Raw genomic sequence first — 24,385 nt, 5'->3', positions numbered from 1 at the left:
TTTTTTTGTTTCACATGCAAAAATAATATATAATTATTTTCACATAAAAAAGTAATATATTTTTCGTAGTCTGTTTTTCAATTATTAGGTATATTTTTAAATCTCCACATGATAGCAAGTGCGAGAGATGTCTTATACAACGTTCTAAGTTATAATTTAGCATTTGATGAAAAAAAATATCCAACAATATTCGAGTAATGTCTTGTAACTTTGGAACAACCACTTGAATTCTATTTTTGATGCAACTCTCTCCTGTATCCTATAATTTTATAATAATTCTTTATGATCACTCTTTTTTCTCTTTACTTTATATTATGCTTTAACGAATTTTTTTTTGAAACAAACGTGTTAATCTAATAATAGAAAACCATACGGCATCTACACCAATGATCGAGTAGAACAAACTGGAAATTACAATCGTCTGTTTTCATGAAGAGACAGTTAAACGATATTTTGAAGATAAAGTATATACAAATACAAATACCCGCTTCATGCATCCTCGTTGAATTACCGGTACCCTCTTCATCATACCCCAATGGAGCTATCGTTTGAGCTATCGACCAGAACTGCGATTCCATGCAAACTTTCATCATAAAATCAAGACACCTGCTTACAATGAAGAAGCGAAAACAAAAATCTGACGAGGGAGAGAAAACAACCTTAGATCTGAAGCGGAACCACAAAAACAAGAGAAATCAGACAAAAAATCCACCCGATTGAAACAGAGAGGAAAGACAGCGAAATCTTTGATGGTTTTAGATCTAAGAATCTTCCCGAGAATAGATCTGGAACAGAACCACAAAAACAAGAGAAATCGGACTAAAAACTCACCCACCTGGAAGGGAAACAGCGAAAATCTCCGATGGTTTTCGATCCAAGTTTTCAGAGAAGAAGTATTATTCGAAAACTATAAAGAAAACAAAGTAATTAACTGATTTGGGGCTTTCCACCGGTGAAAACCGATGGAAGCCCCAAGCGGCTACGACAAGAGAGAGGTTAGACTCTAGAGAGAATTAGGGTTAGATGAGGGAGGTCAGAACAAATTTTTTTAAGACTTTTAGGTTGCTTTAACGAAATTCTTAATAATAAAATACAAAATATATAATAAGGATAAAACACATTGTTGTAGTTGAAGTTAGAAATATAGTATGTCCTAAACCAGTTGGACATATACTCCCTCCGTCCCCCACAATTGTTTACATTGGAGGGGGACATGGATAACAATACAATGTATAAAAAATGAGCAAAGTTAGATGAAAAATGGATAAAATGGTGGGACCTATCAATATTTAATAATATATTTGAGATAGTGGAGTAAAGTAGTGAGTATAATAGTAGTTTTATTGTTAAATATGAGATAGTAATAGAAGATATTGGGTGTAATGATGTGAAAAATTTATTATTTATGGTAACGTAAAAAAATGAGAGGGACATTCCAAAATAGTAACAGTAAGGAAATGAGAGGGACAGAGGGAGTATAACTTAGAGGTTGAACTAAGACACTGTATATAATAACTCAGGATGCATCCCGTTTAAGATGCGTTATGGTTGGAGATGCTCTACCAAGAACAAATCACAAATTGCAACATAAAAAAGTTAAAATCACAAATCATACCCAATACATTACACATTACACATTTTATAAAAAAATTACAGCTGTGATAAAAACGCAGACTTCATACAAGAAATTCTATCTGCCAAACGCTATCCGAATTGACACTTGACAGGAACATTTCAGCTTCTGGTGCCAACACAAACAGAGAGTCTCACGAATTTTCACCATATATCACCTGGCGAGGCCCAAACCCATCCAAAGCCCAAATTATCTTTACAAGACTGCCATCACCTAACAAATGATATTCATAAATTATCCCCAAAATTCAATACAAAGGGTTTTAGATAAACCCTAGAAAATCACTGCTATTCAGCCATGGAAACATCTCTCTCAAAGCTCAGTAACTCCATCTCTCCTCTCTCGCTCCATCACCACCGTCCATCTCTCTCCCCTCCCATTTCATCTCTCTCTTTCAAACTCACCTCTTCAAAATCACCATCATTTTTCAAACCCTCATCAATAACATCATCATCTTTATCTATATCATGTTCATCATCTAATCACCCAATTTCCAAGCCCGATTCTCTCCAAGCTTCAAATTCACACCCATTTTCTCCCTTTAAGACAACCCTTGTCGCTGCCACGGTCACTGCAGCCATTATTTTCGCAAGATTTAATCTGAAACCGGCCATTGCCGCTCCTGTATCGACACCCGTAAACACGGTTGAAGAAGAGGTCATTTCTGACGAGGATAAGGAGAGGAATCTTGAAGAGTACTTGAGTTTTCATGAAGATGATGTTGAGGCATTGAAGACACTGTTGGAGATAAGGATTAAGAACAAAAAAGTTCAGGGAGCTTTGGAAATTATCGATAAGTTGATCGTACTTGAACCTGAAGATAGAGATTGGCCTTTGATGAAATCCCATACTTATTATTATAGTGGAGAGATTGAATTAGCTAAGAAAGGGTTTAATGAGATATTGGTTAAGGACCCTTTACGTGTTGAGGCGTATCATGGGTTAGTGATGGTTGCTTCACAGGATGAATCGTCTACTGAATTGGCAGAGATCGAGAAGAGGATTAGGGAGGGTGCTGAGATGGTGAAGAAAGGAAATAAGAAGGGGAATTTTAGGGATTTTATGCTTCTGTTAGCACAAGTTCAGGTTTTTCAGGGGGGTTTTGGGGATGCATTGGAGATCTACAAGAATCTTGTCAAGGAGGAGCCCAGGGATTTTCGACCTTATTTGTGTCAGAGTATAATCTATAGTCTAATGGGGAAGAAAGATGAGTCTGAGAAGAATTTTCAGAAGTATAGAAGGCTTGTTCCGCGGGGACACCCTTACTCAGAGTATTTTGATCATAATTTGAGTGCTACTAAGCTTTTTTCACAGAAGGTGGAGAATGAAAGAACACGAGCAAATGTTTGAAAATGAAGAGGGTGGAGCAGTAAGTGTCTTTTGGGATAGAAACTAGTTCAAGTAAATTGAGGTATTCTTTTGTTTCTACTCTTCTTATAGTTTAACTGATGTATTAGGCAGCAGTTGGTATTGTGAATGTTGGCTACTTGTTTGGATATCTTACATGGTACAATTTAAATTTTATGATTCGGATGCTGGTTGTTTATTTAGGTTTTAATTTTGGAATGAAGTGTGAAAAATTGTTAGGAAGACGTTATGCACTAGTGTCTTGTGTAGTAATGTGAAATATATTAATTCTTTTTTTACTCAAGGTGCATGATATGGCGATTTCGCTAAAATCTAAATTAGTTATGACAAATTGTATATTCTGTTTGTGGTTTGCACATGTATTCTATACAGCGTAAAAGTGTCGAAGTTTTGAATTTAATTTCATCTGAGTTTTGTATGAGCTCCACTTTGGTGGAGGATGTATAGTGTGCAAGCTAGGCTTGCTCATTTGTGAATTTTGCATGAGCTAAGTAATATAGGGCTCTGCACTCTGTAGTTTCTTGATTTTTGAAGTGAAAACAAATAGTGGACTTGTCCATGGAATAGATTATGGCCAAAATGAACTATCAGAATGTCTAATAGTTGCATCCTGTAAACATGAACATGCGAGTAAGCGGGCCCACAAGTTTCAGGGAGCCAAGTTATCTTGGGTAAAATTCTCCTTTTAATATTTTCTTTCTATGGGAGAGACAGACAGAAACCTTTGTCTTAATAAGCAACTATAAATTACCAATTGTAGGTGTTAGGAAAACAAAAAACTGCCTAATTGTTATTATAACTAAAATATATTCTTTGGCTTGAAAGTACTTTCTGAGAAGGAAAATTAGATTGCTATAAGCGTAGCTTTTGAGGACATATTTAACTTTAGTATGCACATGATCATTATTAATCTTGAAATTAGAGGGGTACAGAGTTTCTAATTGTAGACCCCCGGCATACATAAGCTCAATAATATGTTAGTTATATAAGCTTTCTAATAGATGATAACCCAACACAAATAAACTGGGCGCTAGGCAGTCTCATTTTGCTATTTGTAAGAGTCGCCTCTAATGAGTAGCATCCTTTGGTTCTCCAAACAAGTTTCGCAATGCAAACATGTTAAGCAATACCCTCTTTCAGTGGCCAGTGGTATATCTTTGGTTGTTTATATAAGAGCCTATATTCAACGCTATTTGGAAAATGTCCCTACATTATATAATCTCTCTTTCTGTTAATATAAATATACATATCAGCGCCTAGCAAATCAAAGTACTTTTCATAATATCATATAATTAACTCAATACAACACCTTCATTTTTTATGGAAGAAGTAAATTTTCTCATCTTGAAAAGGAGAGATTGGATACTCAAGATCCTCTGGGCTTTAGACCTTTAGCTAAATCAAGCACTTAACAATCTAGAATTATGAAAACTAAACACCCATCTGTCTTTTCATTATTATGATTCATACTAGAATAGCCTTGTCTTTGCTAAATGCTGCTGATATATTTGAGCAAGAAGGGATAGGCGTAGAGGACACCAGTGGTGGTGTCAACAATTGGGCTTTTTTCACTTTGGACACACTAGCCAGTACGGATAGGGGTGTAACCTCTCCAACTACTGTCAACTTCTTTGCTGCAAAATCTATGTTGAAAGATGTCACTCCTGAAAATATATGGTGCCAGTTATACATCAATTTAAAACCTGTAAATTATGTGTCTTGAATTATTACATACATACCTTTCATTTTGGAGATATGTTTTCTCATTTTTCTTTCGCATCCTTTGCAGTGAAGGGACACTCGTAATACTACTACCTGTAAACAAAATAATACAGTGAGTATACGTTATACACTGACTGAACTTCATACCCACCATTACTGGGGCAAACATTGCTTTTTAATCCTTATTGTTTGTCTGATTTCTGCATATATTAGAATGAGTGCCTCATATGAAAACAATTAGAAGCAATAATATTTTACAGTAGTCTAGTCAGCCCAGCGCCCCTCTTCTCTTGTTACAAGGTCTACGGTTCAAGAATTAGTGGAGGCATGTGTTTTTGTGAGTAGTTAAATTCTGTAGTTGATATTTAATGGAAGAAACATAAACAAGTATACAAATATTGTAACACAAAGCAAGTGGTTTTCTTATAGAATTTTGTATATGCCAGGAAAATGACATGCTAAAGATACAATAATTAAGTTAAACTCCTAAGAGTACGAGACTCATTTAGAGATGTCTACTAACACCTTATTGTGTTGCTATACTTATCCATCTAACATTATACAAGAACAAGGTCAGCTCAATCCAGATTTCATAATTCCAACTCTCGGGGTGGTGACATGGGTTTAAAGGGACAGCGCTCCTTACTATGTTCGAGGCACAACCTAAACCTAGCAAGTAGCAACCCTGCCAAAACTAAATCTTGATGCTGATTGCTAAGATTATGCAAGGTATACTGAGGATGATTTGTCATTTTTCTACAGATCACATAATCGTAATAATTGTGTGCAACTAACATAGTAATATCCATGATGTGATAGATGCAACAAACCCAAACAATATTGGTAGCCTTCAAATGTAATTATATACAAATTTATATATTATGTAGGGAATATTGAACGAGTATTAAAAAAATTAAACCTGATTATCAGAAGCTGCAGGGGAAGGAGGAGAGAAGGTTGGTTGAGACGAAGAAGAAGAGGTTGAAGGAGATTGTTCCACCATAGTCAAGAGGGGATCAAAATGACGCGAGTATAAGAATGAATTCGTATGGTTACCGGTCGTCAACAAGTACCTTGACGAATCACCAGGACTAGTGCTATTCACATTATTCTCATCACTACCTGCAATAGCCTTTCTACAAGTCTTGTTTACCATTTTGTCAGCACCATCTGCAGTATTAGTAATCTTGTTACCTTTCTTCAAACAAGATTTTACCGTAGTTGTAGTTGTCTTCTTCTTGGTCTGATGTATATCAGTCAAGTTTTGTATAATACTTTTGCTGCGGTGTTTAGGAAGGGTATTTACTTGAGGAGAGGTAGGTGGTCTGGTACTAGTAGCAAGCGGCACTACTGTGCCTAGTCTGGCTGCATCTCGGATAATGGGATTGCAGCGATCTATAGCTCTGCCACCCAGAGAGATGGGGCTGGATGAACAAGATGAGAAGCCTGCTAAATCATCTTCCATGGCGAGTTTATGTATGTTACTAGTTGCCGCATGGGAAGCGCCCATTGTTGTATTTTCTTCTTCTATGCCTAGTTTCATGTTAATATGTTATCTTTACTGTATGAGCAGTTGGTGTGAGTGGAATATTGTTATAGAGAGAGAGGTCGAATGTCTTCAAATTTATCTTCCCGTGCTTTTATGCTTATGCTCTGCATACAAAAAGGAGACGCACCTAGTTTATTTTCCTTTAATATAGCATATTAGAAGTTCATTTGTAGGTAAGGTTGTAAATGTTCAATTGGTCAAATAGATATTTTCATGATGAATATTGATTTTTATCATTGAATAATTGTGGAATTGTATTCTGATTCTCAGGGAACAAATGCAGCCTCCACCGAAACCCATTGATTCTTTTGCTGTAGATGAGCGGGACAGAAAGCTACTTTGTTTATCTTCAGTGAGCTACATATTGTTCAGCTCTGGAGCTGATGGAATCAGATGCCTGTACATGTATTTGTTGTGTTATAGGCTTATAGGAACAGCATATATACCACTTCCTTTTTCATTTCCTTTACATCCATTGCCCACCCACGGCTAACTTTGTAAGGCTTACAACTCGAAACGTACACTTTACAAACTGAACCTAATATTCCCATTTTCCAATATTTTTCTTTCATCATTCATAGTGGTTGTTTGGCACGGGCTTATAAGCCCAACTTCTAGAATTATAAGTTAAAAGCACTTATTTGTACCGTTAGTGGAAGAAGTAAAGAAGTATTTAAAAAAAGCTACGAATACTAACTTTTGTCTCACGGCTTCTACTTATTTCTCAAACACTTTTATCACTTATAAGTCTTAACTTGCTTCTAACTTCTACTTCATTTTTTTACTTTAAGCAATAAGCATTTATTATAAGTTCACCCAAACGGCCTCATAGTTATCTCTTCCTGCCTAGCTCTTGTTTTTTTATGGGTGTAAAAGTAATTGAAATTAGAATGCTGCCAACCATGTTGATTTTTGTAAGCACATGATTTCCTACAATTCTCTTATCTCCCTTTTTAGCAATCTAACTCTACGTTTAACGAAAATTTAAACAGAACCTTATACATCCGCGATTCAGTGATCGTAGTGTCAGTTTTTTCACATTTCAACGACTTCTTTCCTTGCTAATTATGGAAAAGTTGTTTAGCAATATTCTGTACGGTTAAACCTTTTCAAGATGATAATGCTAGGAACCAATATTTTACCAATATAAAATATTACTTTATCAAGAGTGAAAATACACTATCTACATTTTACACTGTCTGGGGTGAGAAAAAAATAATATTATTTTATTTCCTTGTTCCCCTGATACTCCTATGTTCCGCTGATTTCTTTACATTTGGGACAAAACGCTCGACACGTATTTCAAGACTTTTATAAAATATAGTTTCGTAAATTATTTTAGTTTCTTCTTCTGAAAAAAAATATAATGTTTAGATTTTTATAAAAAAAAGAAAATTTTAAAATGCTTTTCGAAGCATATATGAACCATGCGTGACCGAGCTTGGCATAGAGAGATCTTTTTGACTCCCAAATTAGCAGATCCTTTGCTTCCATTTCACCGAGAACAGAGTTTATCTACCATCTTTCTGATATCTGACTAGCTTCAACTCTATTGTACAGCAGTTTGGCCGTTCAGACTTAACAAGAACAGGATGCTTGGCAAAAAAAACAAGAACAGGAATACAGGATGTGAAGGCCTGGCAATTTGACACGTAACACGCTAACACGAAACGAAACGACACGAAAAAAATGGATACGGGTTTTGATTTTCGATACACGAAACACGAAAATACACGAACACGAAATTACACGATAGATTTCGTGTCGGATATGGGTTTTCATTTGGGGTACACGAAATACACGAAAGTACACGAAATATTTGTAGATTATATTTATTATATATATGTAATGATATATAAAATATATAATTGAGTATAAAGTATATATTTATATGTATGTGTGGATATATATTGTAGATACATTAACAAATTTATAAAGAATTGTATACAAGTATAATATATATCATTCAAATTTAATAAAAATATATATTAAATCCATTTTTTGATTAAAAAATATATTTATATTTTTATATATAATATACACGAAAAGTACACGAAACATACACGAAACGATTTGAAACGGATACGGGTTTCAAATTAGGTACACGAAATTAATAACGGGCGGATACGGGTTTCACCTTCGAGTACACGAAACACGAAAATACACGAAACGAAAGTATACGAAACGAAACGATTGCCACCCCTAAGGATGTCTTGAGTTACGTACGCAATAATAGTTTGAAACCAACATATGACGTGTGCTTATACAGACCTGTCCATGTTGCTGGGAATGTGTGTTTGTGTGTGTCTTATTGCTTACCATTTCTTAAGCAGAAATTGTAGGCAAACTATACAATGCACCCAGATAACCGAGATAGATTTTATTCCAAGAGGGGACATGAAATCTTTTCTATAACTTCACTGCAGATGAAGAACAATTAGTTCTAAGTTTTGTTAAGTTCCATACAAAACTGCTTGCTGTACATTGAATTGTTTAAGTTGGGAGGAGATTCAATTTCGAAATGGGTGGAGGGGGGGCGGCCTTGTGAAAAATTTAGCATAGGAAGTGGTGATGCTCGTGCCCTTTGGTCTGTTTATGCTCATTCAAATTAATAATTTCATTTATCTTTGTGTCGATTTAAACAATCATATGTACAAGTATCACAATCCTATTGCATTGATACTTTATAAAGCTTCACAATTAAGGCTGCTCTGATAGCCGCTTGCTCTATAGCAGAAACCTCGGTTCCCAAGCCCGACACCGGAGAAAACTCTTTATGATCCGTGGATGCATGCATGCGTTGCTATGGTGGCGTGGCGTGGAGTGGAGTGACGTGCTTAACAGGCACTAGTCGGTAACTTTTGTCTGGGTATAATTTTCATAATTAGATTTAAGATCCCGAGAAACTAAGCAGTGTCACTTGTAAAGCTGAAGACCAGTTCCTCAAATTTATGCAGCATTTCAGTTTTGTGTTAGAACTTTTGGTGGTGGTCCTGGAGAATAAAGCCTGAAAGAGTGGAGATGAGCGGAATCATGTTTGTCTCGAAAGAACGATGTTCTGCATGAACCTGGTTAGTTATTAAGAAAATATGTTTAATATGCATGATGCATCTGATCTAAGTATCACCAGTTTTGTTTCTAGGTAACAGAAAATTTATCGAAGTGTGGTACTAAAATTAGTTGTGCTTGATCTCAGCTCAATCCTTTTATATTGATATATAATTGGTGCAACCACACTGTCAAGACAGAAATACAATATTTATGTACACAATGCCAAACATACTCATTATACTGGACTACTTGGAAATGGGGTTTAGGTAATAGGAGTGACATTGTATGCAGATCATACTTCAAATCTGAGAAGAGATGTTGTTTCCGTAAAAACCCTGGCTTAATTATATAACGATAAGTAGATAGGATAGTTGTGTGATGCAGAACTTGCATCTCATTTACCTGAGCCTTGAGGAGGCTTATCTCTCCTTAGGAAACCCAATTACTTGAAGATTAACACTAGTTTCTACCGTACGTAGCTTATAAATGGTCTGCAATCACAAGTTGGCCAGTATTAGTGTTAGAGCTTCTGCTGATGCATGGTCTTTCAATTTGCAAGAAAACAGAGTTTTTGCTTATTTGAAAATTTTCAGTATTAATTTTTCTACTTAATAAGGGTATTTAGCTTAAGACATAAGACATAAGATAAATAATAAGTTGCAATAGAATCTGGTTTCCAAAGTGTAAGTATGTGGATAATGAGCTTTAATTTACATAAATTAACAAGTACTCAAAGTAAAACCCAATTACTTGGTACATTTCTGTCTGCAGGGCAAAGCATAGCAAATGCCTAATGCATCAACTAGTCAACTAATGCGTATACGCGTTTCTTAATCCCTAATGCAATCTGCAGTTCTTGACTGAAAATGACCAGTACCCAGATTCAGTATCATCAATGTTCTCCTGAGACTTCTTACAGTGAGCGATAGCAGCATCGACTGAGCCTTCCGTATCTGAACCAAAGCTATCTCTCATCTTCTGGAGGTTTTGTCCGTATGAAGATGATGATGAAGATGAAAATAATGAAGACGAGGAGGAGGATGAGGACAAACATTTAACTGGCTTAGGCTTCCTGCAAAATGGTCTTCGGGGACTAACATTTTTTGGACTCTCTGATTCCACTTTCTGGTCACTAATCAAACTTTTGGTTGATGACATTTTTTTGGAAGTTTTTACTTTCCTGCTCAAGGAGTCATTTCCACCTGTTGAAACGTTTTCGTCTTCTCTTTTCTTAGGTGAAGCTATGGTAAAGGCCTCACTGGTGCAACTAGACTCTGCAAGAAAGGATTTCAAATGTGCACGATATGCTAAGAGCTTTCTGATCAGCTTGAGCTTCTTCTTCGGCCAAGATTTCTTAGGACTATCACCAACAATGAAGTTCTCCTCGCTGAGCTGAGTCAAGAAGTAGTCATTAAGCTTATCACTGGTAATGCAAAGAGACTCAGGAGGAGATACATTGCATTCTTGAGCTACCGGGGTCGGGGCAGAGTTCTGGAGCAGACTCTGCAGCATTTGTAGGCGCGGAGATAGGTGGAGAGGGAGGATTTTTCCTTCGTAAAAAAGTTCATCTGCTGGAAAAATGATGAATTCTCTTGCTTGATCATCGGCAATGAACTCGAATTCTCTGCCCTGTGGACTCGAATAGTGAGTAAACTTGGAGAAGGAGCTTGAATCCATAGCCATGTAGCCCTCATCATCTCCTTCTACATGTTTACAGTAAGAGGCCATTTTATCTCTTGTTCTCTTGCTTAACTGCTGAAGTTGGTTTTGAATGGAGACAATGCATTCTTATTGCCTTATATATAGCAGGAGCCAGGAGATGCAGTCTCACTTGGAATAGTATTATATAATATCTATGAATCATTAAACAATTATATGCATTTTACGATAGGAATGCTGGAATGTTCCCTCTTCTTTGGTTCATTGTCTGTGTAGGGATCAAAATTGTTGAAGAGAATGATTATGATTAGTATATTTTCAAACTTCTCAGCAGTCCCTTCATTTCTATACAGTCTTTCTCCATGTTTTAGCACGTATTTTAAGTATTTATAACTTAAAAATTTATATGATTTTGTAACTTATTTTTCAATTTTTATTTAATAAAAATTTAAACATTATACTTTTATTAATGAAATTATATTTTTATAAAAATTTTGAAATATGTGCCTGAGTCTTGTCTCGTAGACGTGGATGGAAGGAGCAGTAAATATCGAGTCGAGAAAAGCCGAATAAAACTTCACTCAATCTATATTTTAAATAAATTTTTTATACTTTTCCAATCTATTACAAAGTCAAAGTTCGGATTCTCCTTCACATACAATTTTTTCACACTTTCCAATCCAGTCCAATATCAAAATTAAAATCAAATGAGAATCCACTTACTTAAAATTAAAATCAAATGAGAATCCACCTCTCTCTCCCCCTCTCCCCCTCTCCTCTCTCTTCAATCTCCGCACACATTTGGTGATCCTTCTCTAATTCACAGAACTTTTACACAAGAATCCGATATAATTTTTGGCTTGACACGGGATCAAGTTCAAAAAAATGAATGGACATACTATACCTTTAGTCTTTCACGGGTTTTGTTATTATTATGGTTGATCGTCTCTCAATCATGAGTTTCTCCTTAGATATGTATATTTTGCATCCTTCACATGGTCAACAAGTGCAAACAACTTTCATATGTTTTTTGGTCGGAGATAGCGCCGGAGGAAATATTGCTCATCATGTGATTGTCAAAGCCGCTTCGTTTCAACAACTCAAGGCAAGCGATGATTCCATCACTTTCTTTATATCACTCGTAATTTACATGCATGCATTTTAATTACTTTATTATGATTATTTTACTGATTTCTGACAAAAAATTGTTAGTCTTCAAATATTTGTATATATCGATCAATTGGTTCTCATGCTTCCCACCGGCAAAAGCCTGCAGCGGTTGGATTTTTTACTCAAGTATTTGATTGGTTTTTGTTTGTTTGATGTTTGGGATGACCGTATTGGGTGTCGGGTCGTGTCGGTTTTTATTTTTCTACTCAAATATTGTTACAATTTTCATATCATGTTTTTTTGGAAATACTAAAAATTAGCATTATTTTCTTTTATGCTAATAATGATATTTTAGGCAAGATATTATTATGATTTTTATGTTTTAAATGTGTATTTACTGCTCTTTAAATATGTTGAATGTTGGTCAACTATTATTTATATGTTGTAATCAGTTAGTTTCTTAATTTGGGAACAGATTCCTTTTATTTAGTTTCTAAGTTTCAAATTTTGAATACATTTTGAATTTTGAATTTTGAATTTTAAATTTTGAATTTTGAATTTTGAATACATGTTGAATTTTGAATTTTGAATATTGAATAAATAATATCATATAATTTTATTGTTCATAAATGATTTTTAATATATGCGGTCAAGCCTTATGGCTTGTTTAGTGACTTTTAATAGTCTAAGTACCATTTTCGGGGCCATAATTGATGGCATGATTGTGCCTTTAAGAGGTATTTTGGGGTCATATTTGATGACTAGTATATATTAGTATATTATTTTATTGATAATTATTTAGAGTATTATTCATTATATTAAATTGCACTTATCGCTTGTTAGCTCTATCTTAATTTTTGTGTATAAATCTAAATATCAAATACTACTAGTAAGCTTATATGTACTACTAATTGAATATTTATTTTATTATATTTATAATTTAATGTTCGTATTTTGCAATTTAGAGGTTAAATATTAGTAATATATTTTTATATTATAATTTTTATCGAAACGAGAATGATTAATTTACCGACAAAAATATGAAATTTTTAGTCTATGTTATTATTGTTCTCATAAGAAAAGCTTAGAATGATTTATGAATATTTTAGTACTTGTGTGTCTAACCAAAGTTCTCGCTTTGGTTAGACATTTAATTTTTTTTATTATTATCTCATATTTTTCTAGTTCATAACTTTTTGTTAATAAGATGTTATGTGTTTGTTAAGATTTATATGAAATAATTGGATTAATTTTTCCTCCTAATATATATACTTTTTCCACTCAATTAATTTATCTTTCTTATGTTTCTCTTTGCTTGTTTTGATTTTCAGGATCATGGAAGGGGACTTTATGGGTTTAGATGATAAACTTTATTGGATGAAAGAAATCTTTGTTGCAGTTATTGTATCTATGATACAACTCATCTACGAGTATGTAGATCCTGACCAAAAAAAAAAAAAAAAAAAAAATCCCTTCCCGTCCTTCTGCATAAACAATTTTTTCACACTTTTTCAATTTAAAACAAAAGCACAATCACACATTTTCAATCTAATAGTACAAAGTTAGAGTCGAATTCACCTTATTCAGTCAGAATTGCGACAGAATTATCCTATCAACGTGTTTTTGACGAGCTTGGTTTATTTGGAGCTTTGGGAATTAATAAATTACTAGCTTCAGTTTTAAGTTAAAGACTCAGAGCTTCCACATGGATGCTACATGAGCAGTTGAGCACATTGTCTTTGGATGGGACAATGCATGCACTGCATACCTTAATTTCATTCAATGAATACCAACTTTGCGTATTTCTAGATAATAAAACTACAACCCAATCTATTTGGGAACCAAGAAAGATACCCATATCTGAATTCCAATAAAATAATCTAACTTCCAAGACACATTCATTAAACCCATGTCATAGAAACTAAACAGGCAATGATAACAATCCCCATGTCACTAATCTTTGCTACATGCCTATGTATAAAAATGATAAATGACCAGGCTTCCTGTATGCCCAAGAATTGTGTATATACTGATAACATTGAGGGCAAAAACAGAAATGTGCTTTGAGGTCTTCATTATTAAGTAACATAACTCTAGTTCCACCAGGCTTAGTACAAAATGAATGGTTTACAATTAACTTTCGCCAATATTAGGTATCAGAGTCCCAACAGCATGATCATAGCTGATAATCAGGTAAATTCTGGGCGCATCCTTTGGATACCATCTGTCCATGCTTCAACGACCAACGTCTTGTTTCAATAGGAATTCTTTTTACAAGATATCAATATCTGGCAATGGCATTCTCCAATAATTCCATGAATTGTAATCTTCCTGCAAATTTTTTGATAAAAGTAGAAAACATAATTTAATTTCATTATAAAGCAATAGACAGTAGCTTGTATTACATAATTCTGAGAATCGTATCCTCTTATGTACCAATACTTGTTGCATGTTTCTGTTAGGTACACACTATTACTCCATTACCTGCTCAACCATTGAAGTTGGTGGAAACATGTCATCAACTAGCGTGTGTAAAGAAGTATACGACTTTGCATCAATTCGATGACTAATGGCTACTTCACCCTGCAAATTGAAGCAAACTTAATAAGGCTCAAAAGGAGGGAGCACATTTACCACAACCTAGACTCTGAAAAAAATTAGTACCTTAGGGTTAATGATAAAAATTTTGCCTTTTGGAATCCCAACTTTCCTGTAAGCAAGCTCATCAGTGTCCCTATTACCAAATCCCGCATAAAATGGATTGTAATCCGGAGGAAAGAGTGCTTTAATATCCTGTGGTAAGCAAATCTGATTATAAGTCTTCACAATTTGGCGTGAGTATTTTTTAAAGCGCGTCTCATTTAAAATAAATTTAAATGATAACAGAATATCACCTCTAAACATGCTATCTTAAACTCATGAGGTGCTCTTCTTATAACTGCATCAGTAAAAACGAAAACTTAAAACAGTCAATATATTGCAACTCTCAGCTTTTATTTAGTAAAAATGCAAGTGTTAGGACAAGAACAGCAACTGCAAAGAGTGTATTCAAGTCAAAGCAGAAAAAGGAAAAACTTGATCTGCAACTAAAAAGAAAGACTGCTACGCAACTACCAAGCAAGGCAGATGGTTTATGTTTCTGAAAGAACACTAGGAAAGGAAATAACAAGCCATGTCAACTATATAGAGGATGTAACTTGGTACAGTGAATAGAAAAACAAGGTTGGAATAAAGATTGTGCTATACATCAGCAACCTATAATGATAATGACTGAGATTTGTAGATAAAATAATAAAGTATTTGCACAGGAGCCTTAGACACAGTCTATTATCAGATATTCAAATTTCCATATATTACACTATGATGGTCTGAATTAGATAGTCATTTTCCCCTTAAAGGATTCATTCAGTTTTTGAGATCCAACTGTAATGAAGGACAGTACGAGCAAGCAGAGTAGCAGACACATTAAAGTGAAAGCTGCTACCAATATCAAACCTTTGCCAGATTGGGGATAGGGAAGATCAATGTGAAAAATCATCCTGCTACCATTACTAAAACTTTGCCAGATGCCCCATGGGCAAGATCGATTAGTAACATCATCTGCAAGTCTCATTCGAGGCAATAATTAAAATTTCGTTACGTGAGTAGTTCTTTGTAGGCTTATAAGTTTTTTATACCAACCTCTCAGACGTTAATTTTACTTTAAAAAAAAATTAAATGCAACATCTATACTCCTATAATTGCGACAAAAAATTCCATGGACATATGTAGCATCTTACTTGGCCCAACTCGTGATATATGTAAATACATCCTTTTGGAACTTGAATGCCCATTTATCTATAACTTTAAGGAGTTCAGTAATTTAAAGTATGGCAGAGTTTCTTCAGACAATATCCCTTCCAACATATAGTTAAAGCTGCAATAATATTAAATGTGATGACATTAGAATGGATTCAGCTAGGGGTTGCAATTTCGGGTAATGGGTCGGGTTGCCTTACCTGATCCAGTTTTTGGGTCGACCCATCACAAAACGGGTTGAAATCTTCAACCTGAACCCGACCTGTTCAGTACCCGATCAACCCGAAAATGACCTGAATTGACCCGAAATTTTATTAAATTAATTATTTTTACTATATAAAATTATATTTTATTATAATATATTAAAAATATAAATAATTTAATGAGATTATAAGTGGATAGATTTGTTTAAATAATATATAAATATATGACAAATGTATGTACTTGTCTAATTTTAAATTATATATGATACATAATACATAATATATATAAGAATATTTCAGGTCCGGTTCGGGTACACCAGGTCAACCAAAACCCGACCCTAGTTTTTCGGGGGGAAATTACTCGATCTGAAACCGACCCGAAATATAAAAACCCCAACCCTAATTCGTACTTGTTGGTTTCGTGTCAGGTTTCGGGTTGTGTCAGGTTTTGCCACCCCTAGATTCAGAGCTTAGCTTTAACTAACTTGTCAGGAAATACAAACTGATAATGTAAAATTATACTTGTTTTTGGTGTTTTTTGTGTGTAATTGTAATTAACAGTAAGAATCAACAGTAAATTACGAATATAAGCAGAAATATAGAGATATAAAGTAAGAGGCCGATCCTCCTGGTGAACTGACCCTACCATAAACCGCACAGAGGAACAAGTAGAATATACTGAACCATGTCGAAGGAATTCCGTCAAAAGACCTCATTCACCTCAACTATAGCTTCACAGTCACAACTCACAACCTTGATCAGATGTGTAGGATAGGCGGGAGGTGGTGGCACACAACAATCAATTCTGAAAGACCAATCCTTCGTCTAAGGATGCCCAACAGTTCGGGGGGAAAGAGGGGGGGTGGGGGGTGGGGGTGGGGATAACTCTAAATTTTATAGCTGAAAATGTAAATATCCAATTACATATATGTACTATCCTTACTCTTACCTAGAGACATTTACCAGTAACAGTAATAATTCTATTGACATCCCGACATAACTGCATCTCACATTAATTGAATTTGGCTAGGAATATATGAAGCTTATTATGTGTGAAACATATAGCAGTAGCCAATTATATACTCCATTTAACAAAATCAAGTTCCACGGCCAGGGAGAAGACTTTATTGCAAGAGAGTATAGATCAGATCTCCACCACCATATAGTTCATATCTATTTAAAGACACTTCTGATAAGAATATAGGATTTCAGGGATCACAAATCAATTACAATTCCACAAATTAACAGGCAGAAAAGTGCATCTAAAGAGGCATGCATGCTGAATTACAACTACCAAGTACCATGTATATCTGACTAAATAATAAGTTCTACAGATCGCTCATACATGTTTACAAGTACAGAAAGGCATGTGATACAGTCAGTGAAACAAAATTAAACTTGAAAATTAAGTAGCGTAAAGCCTGTATGAGGGATAATATTATTTATTAAAGAATGAGATTTCACCTTCTCGATACAATGAAGGAAATAGACCATCAGGCGATATGACAACAGGCCCATGAGGTAAAGCTTTCCCGTCCTGCAAGCATCAAGAACTTGCTAGCATCATTTGTAGAATTAGGCATATGATCAAATGAGCCACAGCCTCAGGACTGGAAAGATGGAAGAAAAAAGGCGAAAGGAGGATAGACTTCATGACTTATATAAAGAAATTAAAAGAAAGAAAAAAGGCAAGAGGGAGATAGACTTTATGACTTGATAAAGAAATTAAAAGATGGCCAGCTACACTTTTTTTTTCTCTTTTGTGTGTGAGTGGTGGTGTGGTGCGGTGTGGCGGGGTGTTACATTATTATCGACACATTTGATCATCAATAGTAAGTAATATTTCGGAAACCACAATCCTTATTCGCCCACTCGATAGTCAAGTAATCACCCAATAATACTATGGCTGACACGAAAAAGGGCAATTCAATACCTGCTTGAGATTTACAAGAAAACTTCTTGTTAAATATGCCTGAACAATTGCACGTGCACTTAAAAACAGTAGCTGATATCCGTTCTCCTATACAAAAATAAAACATCAAACAGTTATCATGCTAGATAAATTTGCGAAGTTAATAAACAAAATTTGTTAAACTATATAGGCAACTATAAAAATCACTATGCACGTGACTTAATTAAAACTACAGCAAAGTTGATAAACAAATTGGCAGCTCAATACTTGCCGGTAGAGGTGGCCAGGCCGGGCCTGTCCCGGGTTAGACTCGCCAGGAAGTTAACCATAACCGGCTCGTGTATAGTGGGCTGTGCCGGGCCGGTCTTCAAACTGGGAAAACTGGGCATGTAACCGGCATGTGGCGGGTTGGCGGGCTTATTTTTTTTAATTCAGTTTTTTTTTTGTCACATTTTAATTCAGTTTTTAATGATATTTAAATTCTGAAATTTTACTTTTAAAATTTCATAAATCTTTGAGAATAGTATAAGTATCTATACGAATTATTAAATTGGATATATTATATTTGACTTCGAATGTATTTAAAATTCTGTTATTATTCGAAATAATTATGTTTAAGAACTAGGCAAATTTTTTAAACAAGTTCTTCTATTATTCAAATTAAATTTATAAAGATTAATTATGTTTGAAAACAAACGAAATTTATTTGTTTATAAGAGGACGGAATGTTTTTGGAAAGTTAGATTTTAAAATGAATAAAATGAATTGTTAAAAGAAAAAAATACCAGCACGTCCGGGAACTCAATTCGTTTACTCTTACATAGAACGAATTGTTGAGCAGTTGAGGTATATACATGGTTTATGCATATGAACCGGCCTGCCAACCCAGTTGTTCAGTTTTGCATTTTTGTTTTACAAGTTACTCCCCACAACATCTGCCACATGTATTTAATATTTGTGTTGGACGGTTCCGGACGGTCCGTGCCTAGCAGTTCACGAGCCAAGGCCGGGCCTTGCCAGTCACGGTTTTCAAATATCTAACCCGGGTTTGGTTGCGGGCCGGTTCAAGCTGGGTCGGTTCAAGGCGGGTTTTTTCCCATGCCGGTTCTGGGTTTGCGGTTCAAACCCACCCGTTTGGCCGGCTCTACTTGCTGGTGTATGTTTTCAAAATATAGCCGACATTCTTATATTGAAACATTTTCTACTTTCTGGAAATATTTAGCAAGTGTAATGTCAATCACAAGAAAAACCTCAGGCATGCACTCTTCCATTAAATGCTTTTGCCTATAAAAGTGAGTCCGGTCTTAAATTCTTAGCAGGTTGCTTTTGTATAAGTACTATTTAAGGCACAATACTTCACTGTTTTGAAAAGGATCTAAAACTACTTAAGGAAATAAGTTTGCGAAATCAGCACCATACTTTCACCAAAACACGCAACAAGTCCAGATTAAACCTTAAGCAAAAAAAATACCTTTATGGCACCGAAAAGCCGAGCTACCCCAGATTGCGTCCAATCCCTTCCAACTAAAGGCATGAATTGGCCGAGAACATCAGACCTAGAAACAAGCACATTTTACAATTAATCACAAAGGAATAGTCGAAATTTTCTATTTGATAAGGTCCCAGTCATTAGATGTAGATGAAACATAGTAATGATATCTACGGATAACTAATAACGTATAATGTCTTTTTATATTTGTTACTCATTGCATTACCTCTGCACACATTTTAAAACATAAAAACAGTAAAATACGTAAGGATGTTTTAGCCTTACTTGGTGATTGTTCCATCAACATCTGATATAACAATTCTTGCATTCCACTTCCACAAGTATATATGAGCCTGAACCTGTTTCCGGAAAAATGGATTTTAGAAATGCTTTTAGTAAAGAAGATTGTATTTAGAGTACTTAAAAACACACACACCTCATTTGGCTTCCCTAGTACCCCTGCGGAGAAAATAAAATTCACCATATTTTTTCCTTCTTTCAAGTTTAACGAAGCTATTTCCTCAGAGGTAGGGACATTTGTTCTAAGTAGTTGTTTGCGAGGAGAATCATTTACAACACTGGATGCTGACGTTGATACCATGGGTTCAACATTAGCAGCCACCTCCTCAGTGGTCAAGTTACTAGCAGCATGCTCGAGTGTTTTAACCCTTCTAAATGGCAATGACCAGAGCCTCCATCTACGTCCGGAAGGAGTTGAAGGGAGTGCACCTTCATCTTCTCCATGTTTCAGTATCTCATCATGTTCCACACGAATAATATCACTCTGCTTAACAGGTAGGTCCAAACCATATGCTGCCATTCCAAGGACTATTGGTGCAGCTTTCTCCCATGTCAAGTACTTCTTCTGGAATCTGACAACTAAATTTTCGTTCTTGATGACTGATGCCGGAGAAGTTTTATATTCCTCCTCAAAGATTCGATGTGCATCGAAAACTTCAGCAGCCTCTCTTGATCCCATACCAGCAGAGAGTAAGTTTCCACAAAGAGAGATTTCAAACCCTAGAAAGAAAATACCAATAACAGATTAAATATGATATCACCGCAAAAACACAACCAGAGTCTAAGAGGACCAGAAGTCAGTGCTTACGCATGCTTAGATCAGTTTTAATTTCTTCATGAGATGTCCGAGATTCCACAGTCGGGCCATGAGCACATTCGCCTTCAAAAATAGCTATTCTCTGCTGGTGTTCACTGCCACCATGAGCATTCTGTTCCATATCATTAGTAAAAGATTTAACAGGTAATGTATCAGGAGAGTTTTGAGCTGTAGATGTCATATTTGACTCCACAAGTTCATTTTCAACCTCTGAATCGGCATAAGTTGTACTTGGAGCATTAGATTTCAGAGGAGAATTTTTGTTACTATCTAACAATACAGAAACTTCTCCATCATCCGCTTCATCAGCTACTAAAAAATTATGAGGAGAATTCTCATGCGTACCTTCATCAGCTTCACTATTAATTATTACATTAACACTTTCACCCTCATCTTCATCAAGTCTGAAAAGACTTCGAGGAGACTTCTCTTGTGGATCCGACAGTGAACTCTTAGTCCTGTCCAGTTCATTCAGTTCTAGGCAGCTTTTAAAAACATCATCTCTCTTAAGACCAATAGAGGCATCATCCACATAGCCAGCAATGCCTTGCTTTAGCTCCTGTCTGCCTTCATCAGTCTGAGTTTCTTGATCTTGGCAGTCATCCCCCTCAATTCCTTCTTGAAATTTCGACTCCCGCTCGATTGAATTAATATTACTTTTGACCTCTTGAGCATCTCCAGAAACACTCTGGGGTCTAGATGTATCCAAATCACCTGAATGATGAGCAGCAGAAGTCACAACACTTGTACTGAAGTCCACATTGTTTTCAGAATCATTTGTCTCTTCAACTGGGCCGGATTGAAATTGAGGTGATCTCGATTGCAAGTTCTCAAGATCCCTCTCCAACGATGAAATTGGTGCAGTCAGTATCTTCCCATCTACACTAACCAAGACCACCTCGGAATCTAATATTCGTGACTCAGCTAAATCGTCAACGTTATCTAAGTTATCATATCGATTAGACCCATACTCCGATAACTCAAGTGAATCGTCGAGGAAGGAGTGTTCATCCTGAAAGTCATAAAAAGGCATTTCATTATCAGATTCATTTATCTCCATTCGGTCAACACCTAAAGATATATGTTCGTCTTGCAAAACTTCAACATTCTCCTTTCTACCATCATCAGTCTCGTTAAAATCAATACTACTTGCATCATCTCGGGCACTACTTAAGCTCTCGAAATCTTTCGGCCGATCATTGCATTCACTATCTCTCCCTGAACTTATCTCTCTAAGAAAATAAGCTTCCCCCGAATTATCAAGCACCATTTGAAAATCGGCTTCAACTCCATCAACCTCTATACGAACAATCTTTTCTGCCCCTTTCAAAACACCCTGAAACTTACCGAATCGAACATACCAAGGAGTACTACGGAATGAACCATCCGGTTGCTGAACCACGATAATATCAACAGCTCCACCAAAGGGATGAATAGGGGTGGAAACTGTGTACACACCTTGAGCTATCAAGCTCCCAACTTTACCCACCACATTCATCTGCTCTACCTATTCTTCCTAATTACCAAACTGTTTCACCAAGAACCATAAAAAACCCGAAAAGAATCAAATGTCATCAATTGAACAATCTCTTGCACATTCTTACATCCAATCTTCTGCATGCAATATAAACTTAAAGAATCAGTAAAATGCAAGATCATAGCATCTTGCACTTAAATATAATGCTGAAATACCCAGTTATCAAACAAAATTCAAAACCCTAAAATCAAAATTAAAACCAAGAAAACACAAAACCCATACTCAAAATCAACTTAATTTCAAACAGAAGGAAATTAAAAGAGGGCGCCGAGACCACAAAGTCTACAAATACATACCGATTTATACTGACCAGTCAAATCTTGGACTCAGCGATCAAATCAGACAGCCCTATCAAACAAACATAGATTATATCGCATAAAGATCCTAACTTTATCTCTATAAATTAAAGAAAATAATTTATAATGCACTACTTTTCACAAAACACTACTCTTTCAGCAAATATACACACAAACATATGTATGTATACACACACAGTTGCAATCGAAATGAATTGTGAAAAGGGTGGGTTGATATGATGACAAAGAGAAGCCCCAGTGTCATAAATTGAACAACAACTAACTATTCCCCAAATTTTGTGAAGCAGCAATAAATAGGTAATCCCCTTGTTGCTTCTAGAGAGAAGCTTCTTTATTCCATAATCGCCCCTCAACTTTAAGCTAAATTATTATGGGGACTGAGGGGTTTAAGGTTTAACTCAAATGGGAGAAACCCTTTTTGGTAATTGCACAATTGGTGTTGGGCATCACCGGCCTTTGCAGAAGTAACTTCTCGCACTGAGTCTGCTTTGTATGACTTTTGTTTTTAGGGAAACAATGTGGAACTCAATTTAAACATTTGTGAATCCTCAACTACCCTTCAACAATATTGTAGTAATTTGTATGTACTTGTCCTTGTAAATTAGGGAAGTTTGGCTATTTAAGGTTGAATTTTTGTTTTAGTGTTTATTATTTTGTTTCGTACATTGGTTGCGCATTAATGTTAGAAAACTGAATTCGAAAATATATGGTTGACAATTGAATATGATGTTTTAAAACATATATTATTATTGTATGATATTTGGAGGGAGTATTTAATTTGGATTTTTAAGATTTTTTATTTATAAAATCTGATTGTATTCGATTAGAATTTTAAAAAATTATCAAATCTTAAATTATTCAATTATGATTTTAAATTATGTTATAAAATCTGGTAAATCTTAAATTATTGAATTATGACCCTAAATTATGTTATAAAATCTAGTGGTATTCAATCAGGATCTTAAATTTATATCTAAAAAATTGATAGTATCTAATTAGAGATTGTTAAAACATATTAAAACATGATTGTATAAATATTGTTCGATTTCATAAAATGATGAATTTTATGGTATTGTTTGATATATATTAAGTTGCTTGAAATCTAACCAAAATTCATAAAAATTTGAAATATTATGATTAATCTAAAGACTCTATATGCGACATTTTATCTCAAACTTGCATAATATCAAAATCACATACTTTTTGAATCGTTCTTGACGTTACTTTTTGACATTTTGACATGCATTTTTCTTAATAAAAGTTTGACGTTTAAATTTTTATAAAAAATTGTTAAAAAAATGTTTAGTTTAAAAGAAGTGAGAAGCAAATTAAGAATTACAAGTTGTTAAAATATTTGGAAAATAGTAGAAGCTGGAAGAAAAAACTAACATTCTTACTTACAACTTCTTTAAAGTACTTACTCCGAAATACAAATCGTTTGATTTTTTGACACACAGCTCTAAAGTCTTTTGACTCTTTTGACTGCATAGTTAAAATCGTTATTTTTAGGGTTTTTTTTCGATATAACATTAATATTATAATTTAAAAAATGAAAAATTTTAAAAAAAATGAATTTAGGGTCAAAGGGTTTAGGGGTCGTTTGGTTGAGGGGTATGGGGAATTAGGTATGAGTATGAAATTAGCCAAATCCATACCCAGGGTTTGGTTGGATTTTTTTAATCTCATGCCCATGTATGAAAAACCCATAATCTCATATAATGATTTGTTTGAAACTTAAATAGAGGGGTGGGTATAAGATGTTGATATGGGTATCATTATTAATGTTCCTATTTTATTTTTCAAAAAAAAAATATTAATAATATCAAAAAATTATTTACATGTACAAATAATTGTAATCATTAATAATAGAAATATTTAATTTTTATTTAATAAAATAAAATAATTTAATCAATAACATGA

General features: G+C 34.8%; 4 protein-coding genes across 8 annotated transcripts; 1 reads left to right on the top strand and 3 right to left on the bottom strand.

Moving 5' to 3' along the window:
* Window positions 1-1,810: 1,810 nt before the first annotated feature.
* On the top strand, window positions 1,811-6,850 carry LOC108227983 (protein SLOW GREEN 1, chloroplastic). 3 transcript variants are annotated; one of them, XM_064079601.1, is made up of 2 exons: window positions 1,811-4,835; window positions 6,543-6,850. In XM_064079601.1, the coding sequence occupies exon 1, from the start codon at window positions 1,931-1,933 to the stop codon at window positions 2,981-2,983; it is 1,053 nt and encodes a 350-aa protein (XP_063935671.1). In that variant the 5' UTR covers window positions 1,811-1,930; the 3' UTR covers window positions 2,984-4,835; window positions 6,543-6,850. The 3 variants fall into 3 exon arrangements, with proteins under 3 accessions (XP_063935671.1, XP_017258901.1, XP_017258900.1); XM_017403412.2 differs by lacking the exon at window positions 6,543-6,850 and adding an exon at window positions 5,663-5,801 and having other exon boundaries at window positions 1,811-3,044; XM_017403411.2 differs by having other exon boundaries at window positions 1,812-3,044.
* LOC108227984 (protein SODIUM POTASSIUM ROOT DEFECTIVE 3) lies at window positions 4,256-6,266 on the bottom strand. The gene is made up of 3 exons (XM_017403415.2): window positions 5,643-6,266; window positions 4,741-4,816; window positions 4,256-4,665 (listed from the first exon to the last, which is right to left on the bottom strand). The coding sequence occupies exons 1-3, from the start codon at window positions 6,264-6,266 to the stop codon at window positions 4,466-4,468; spliced, it is 900 nt and encodes a 299-aa protein (XP_017258904.1). The 3' UTR covers window positions 4,256-4,465.
* A 3,310-nt stretch (window positions 6,851-10,160) lies between the features above and the next one.
* Window positions 10,161-11,051, bottom strand: LOC108226242 (probable membrane-associated kinase regulator 4). Its single transcript, XM_017401190.1, has one exon. It carries the CDS (start codon window positions 11,049-11,051, stop codon window positions 10,161-10,163), a length of 891 nt encoding a protein of 296 aa, XP_017256679.1.
* A 2,917-nt stretch (window positions 11,052-13,968) lies between these two features.
* Window positions 13,969-22,749, bottom strand: LOC108227657 (phosphatidate phosphatase PAH1). 3 transcript variants are annotated; one of them, XM_017402934.2, is made up of 11 exons: window positions 22,445-22,749; window positions 20,603-22,222; window positions 19,931-20,514; window positions 19,780-19,853; window positions 19,477-19,561; window positions 18,027-18,113; window positions 17,558-17,630; window positions 14,987-15,030; window positions 14,757-14,885; window positions 14,577-14,675; window positions 13,969-14,423 (listed from the first exon to the last, which is right to left on the bottom strand). In XM_017402934.2, exons 2-11 carry the CDS (start codon window positions 22,107-22,109, stop codon window positions 14,364-14,366), a joined length of 2,742 nt encoding a protein of 913 aa, XP_017258423.2. In that variant the 5' UTR covers window positions 22,110-22,222; window positions 22,445-22,749; the 3' UTR covers window positions 13,969-14,363. The 3 variants fall into 3 exon arrangements, with proteins under 3 accessions (XP_017258423.2, XP_017258422.2, XP_063935093.1); XM_017402933.2 differs by having other exon boundaries at window positions 20,603-22,225; window positions 22,445-22,731; XM_064079023.1 differs by lacking the exons at window positions 13,969-14,423; window positions 14,577-14,675; window positions 14,757-14,885; window positions 14,987-15,030; window positions 17,558-17,630 and adding an exon at window positions 17,633-17,703 and having other exon boundaries at window positions 20,603-22,225; window positions 22,445-22,586.
* Between the last annotated feature and the right edge of the window lie 1,636 nt (window positions 22,750-24,385).

This window comes from Daucus carota, chromosome 6, assembly GCF_001625215.2.
Source record: "Daucus carota subsp. sativus chromosome 6, DH1 v3.0, whole genome shotgun sequence".
NCBI lineage: Eukaryota > Viridiplantae > Streptophyta > Magnoliopsida > Apiales > Apiaceae > Daucus > Daucus carota.
The sequence above is the reverse complement of the archived record's forward strand: the minus strand, read 5'-3'. Positions and strand labels throughout refer to the sequence as shown.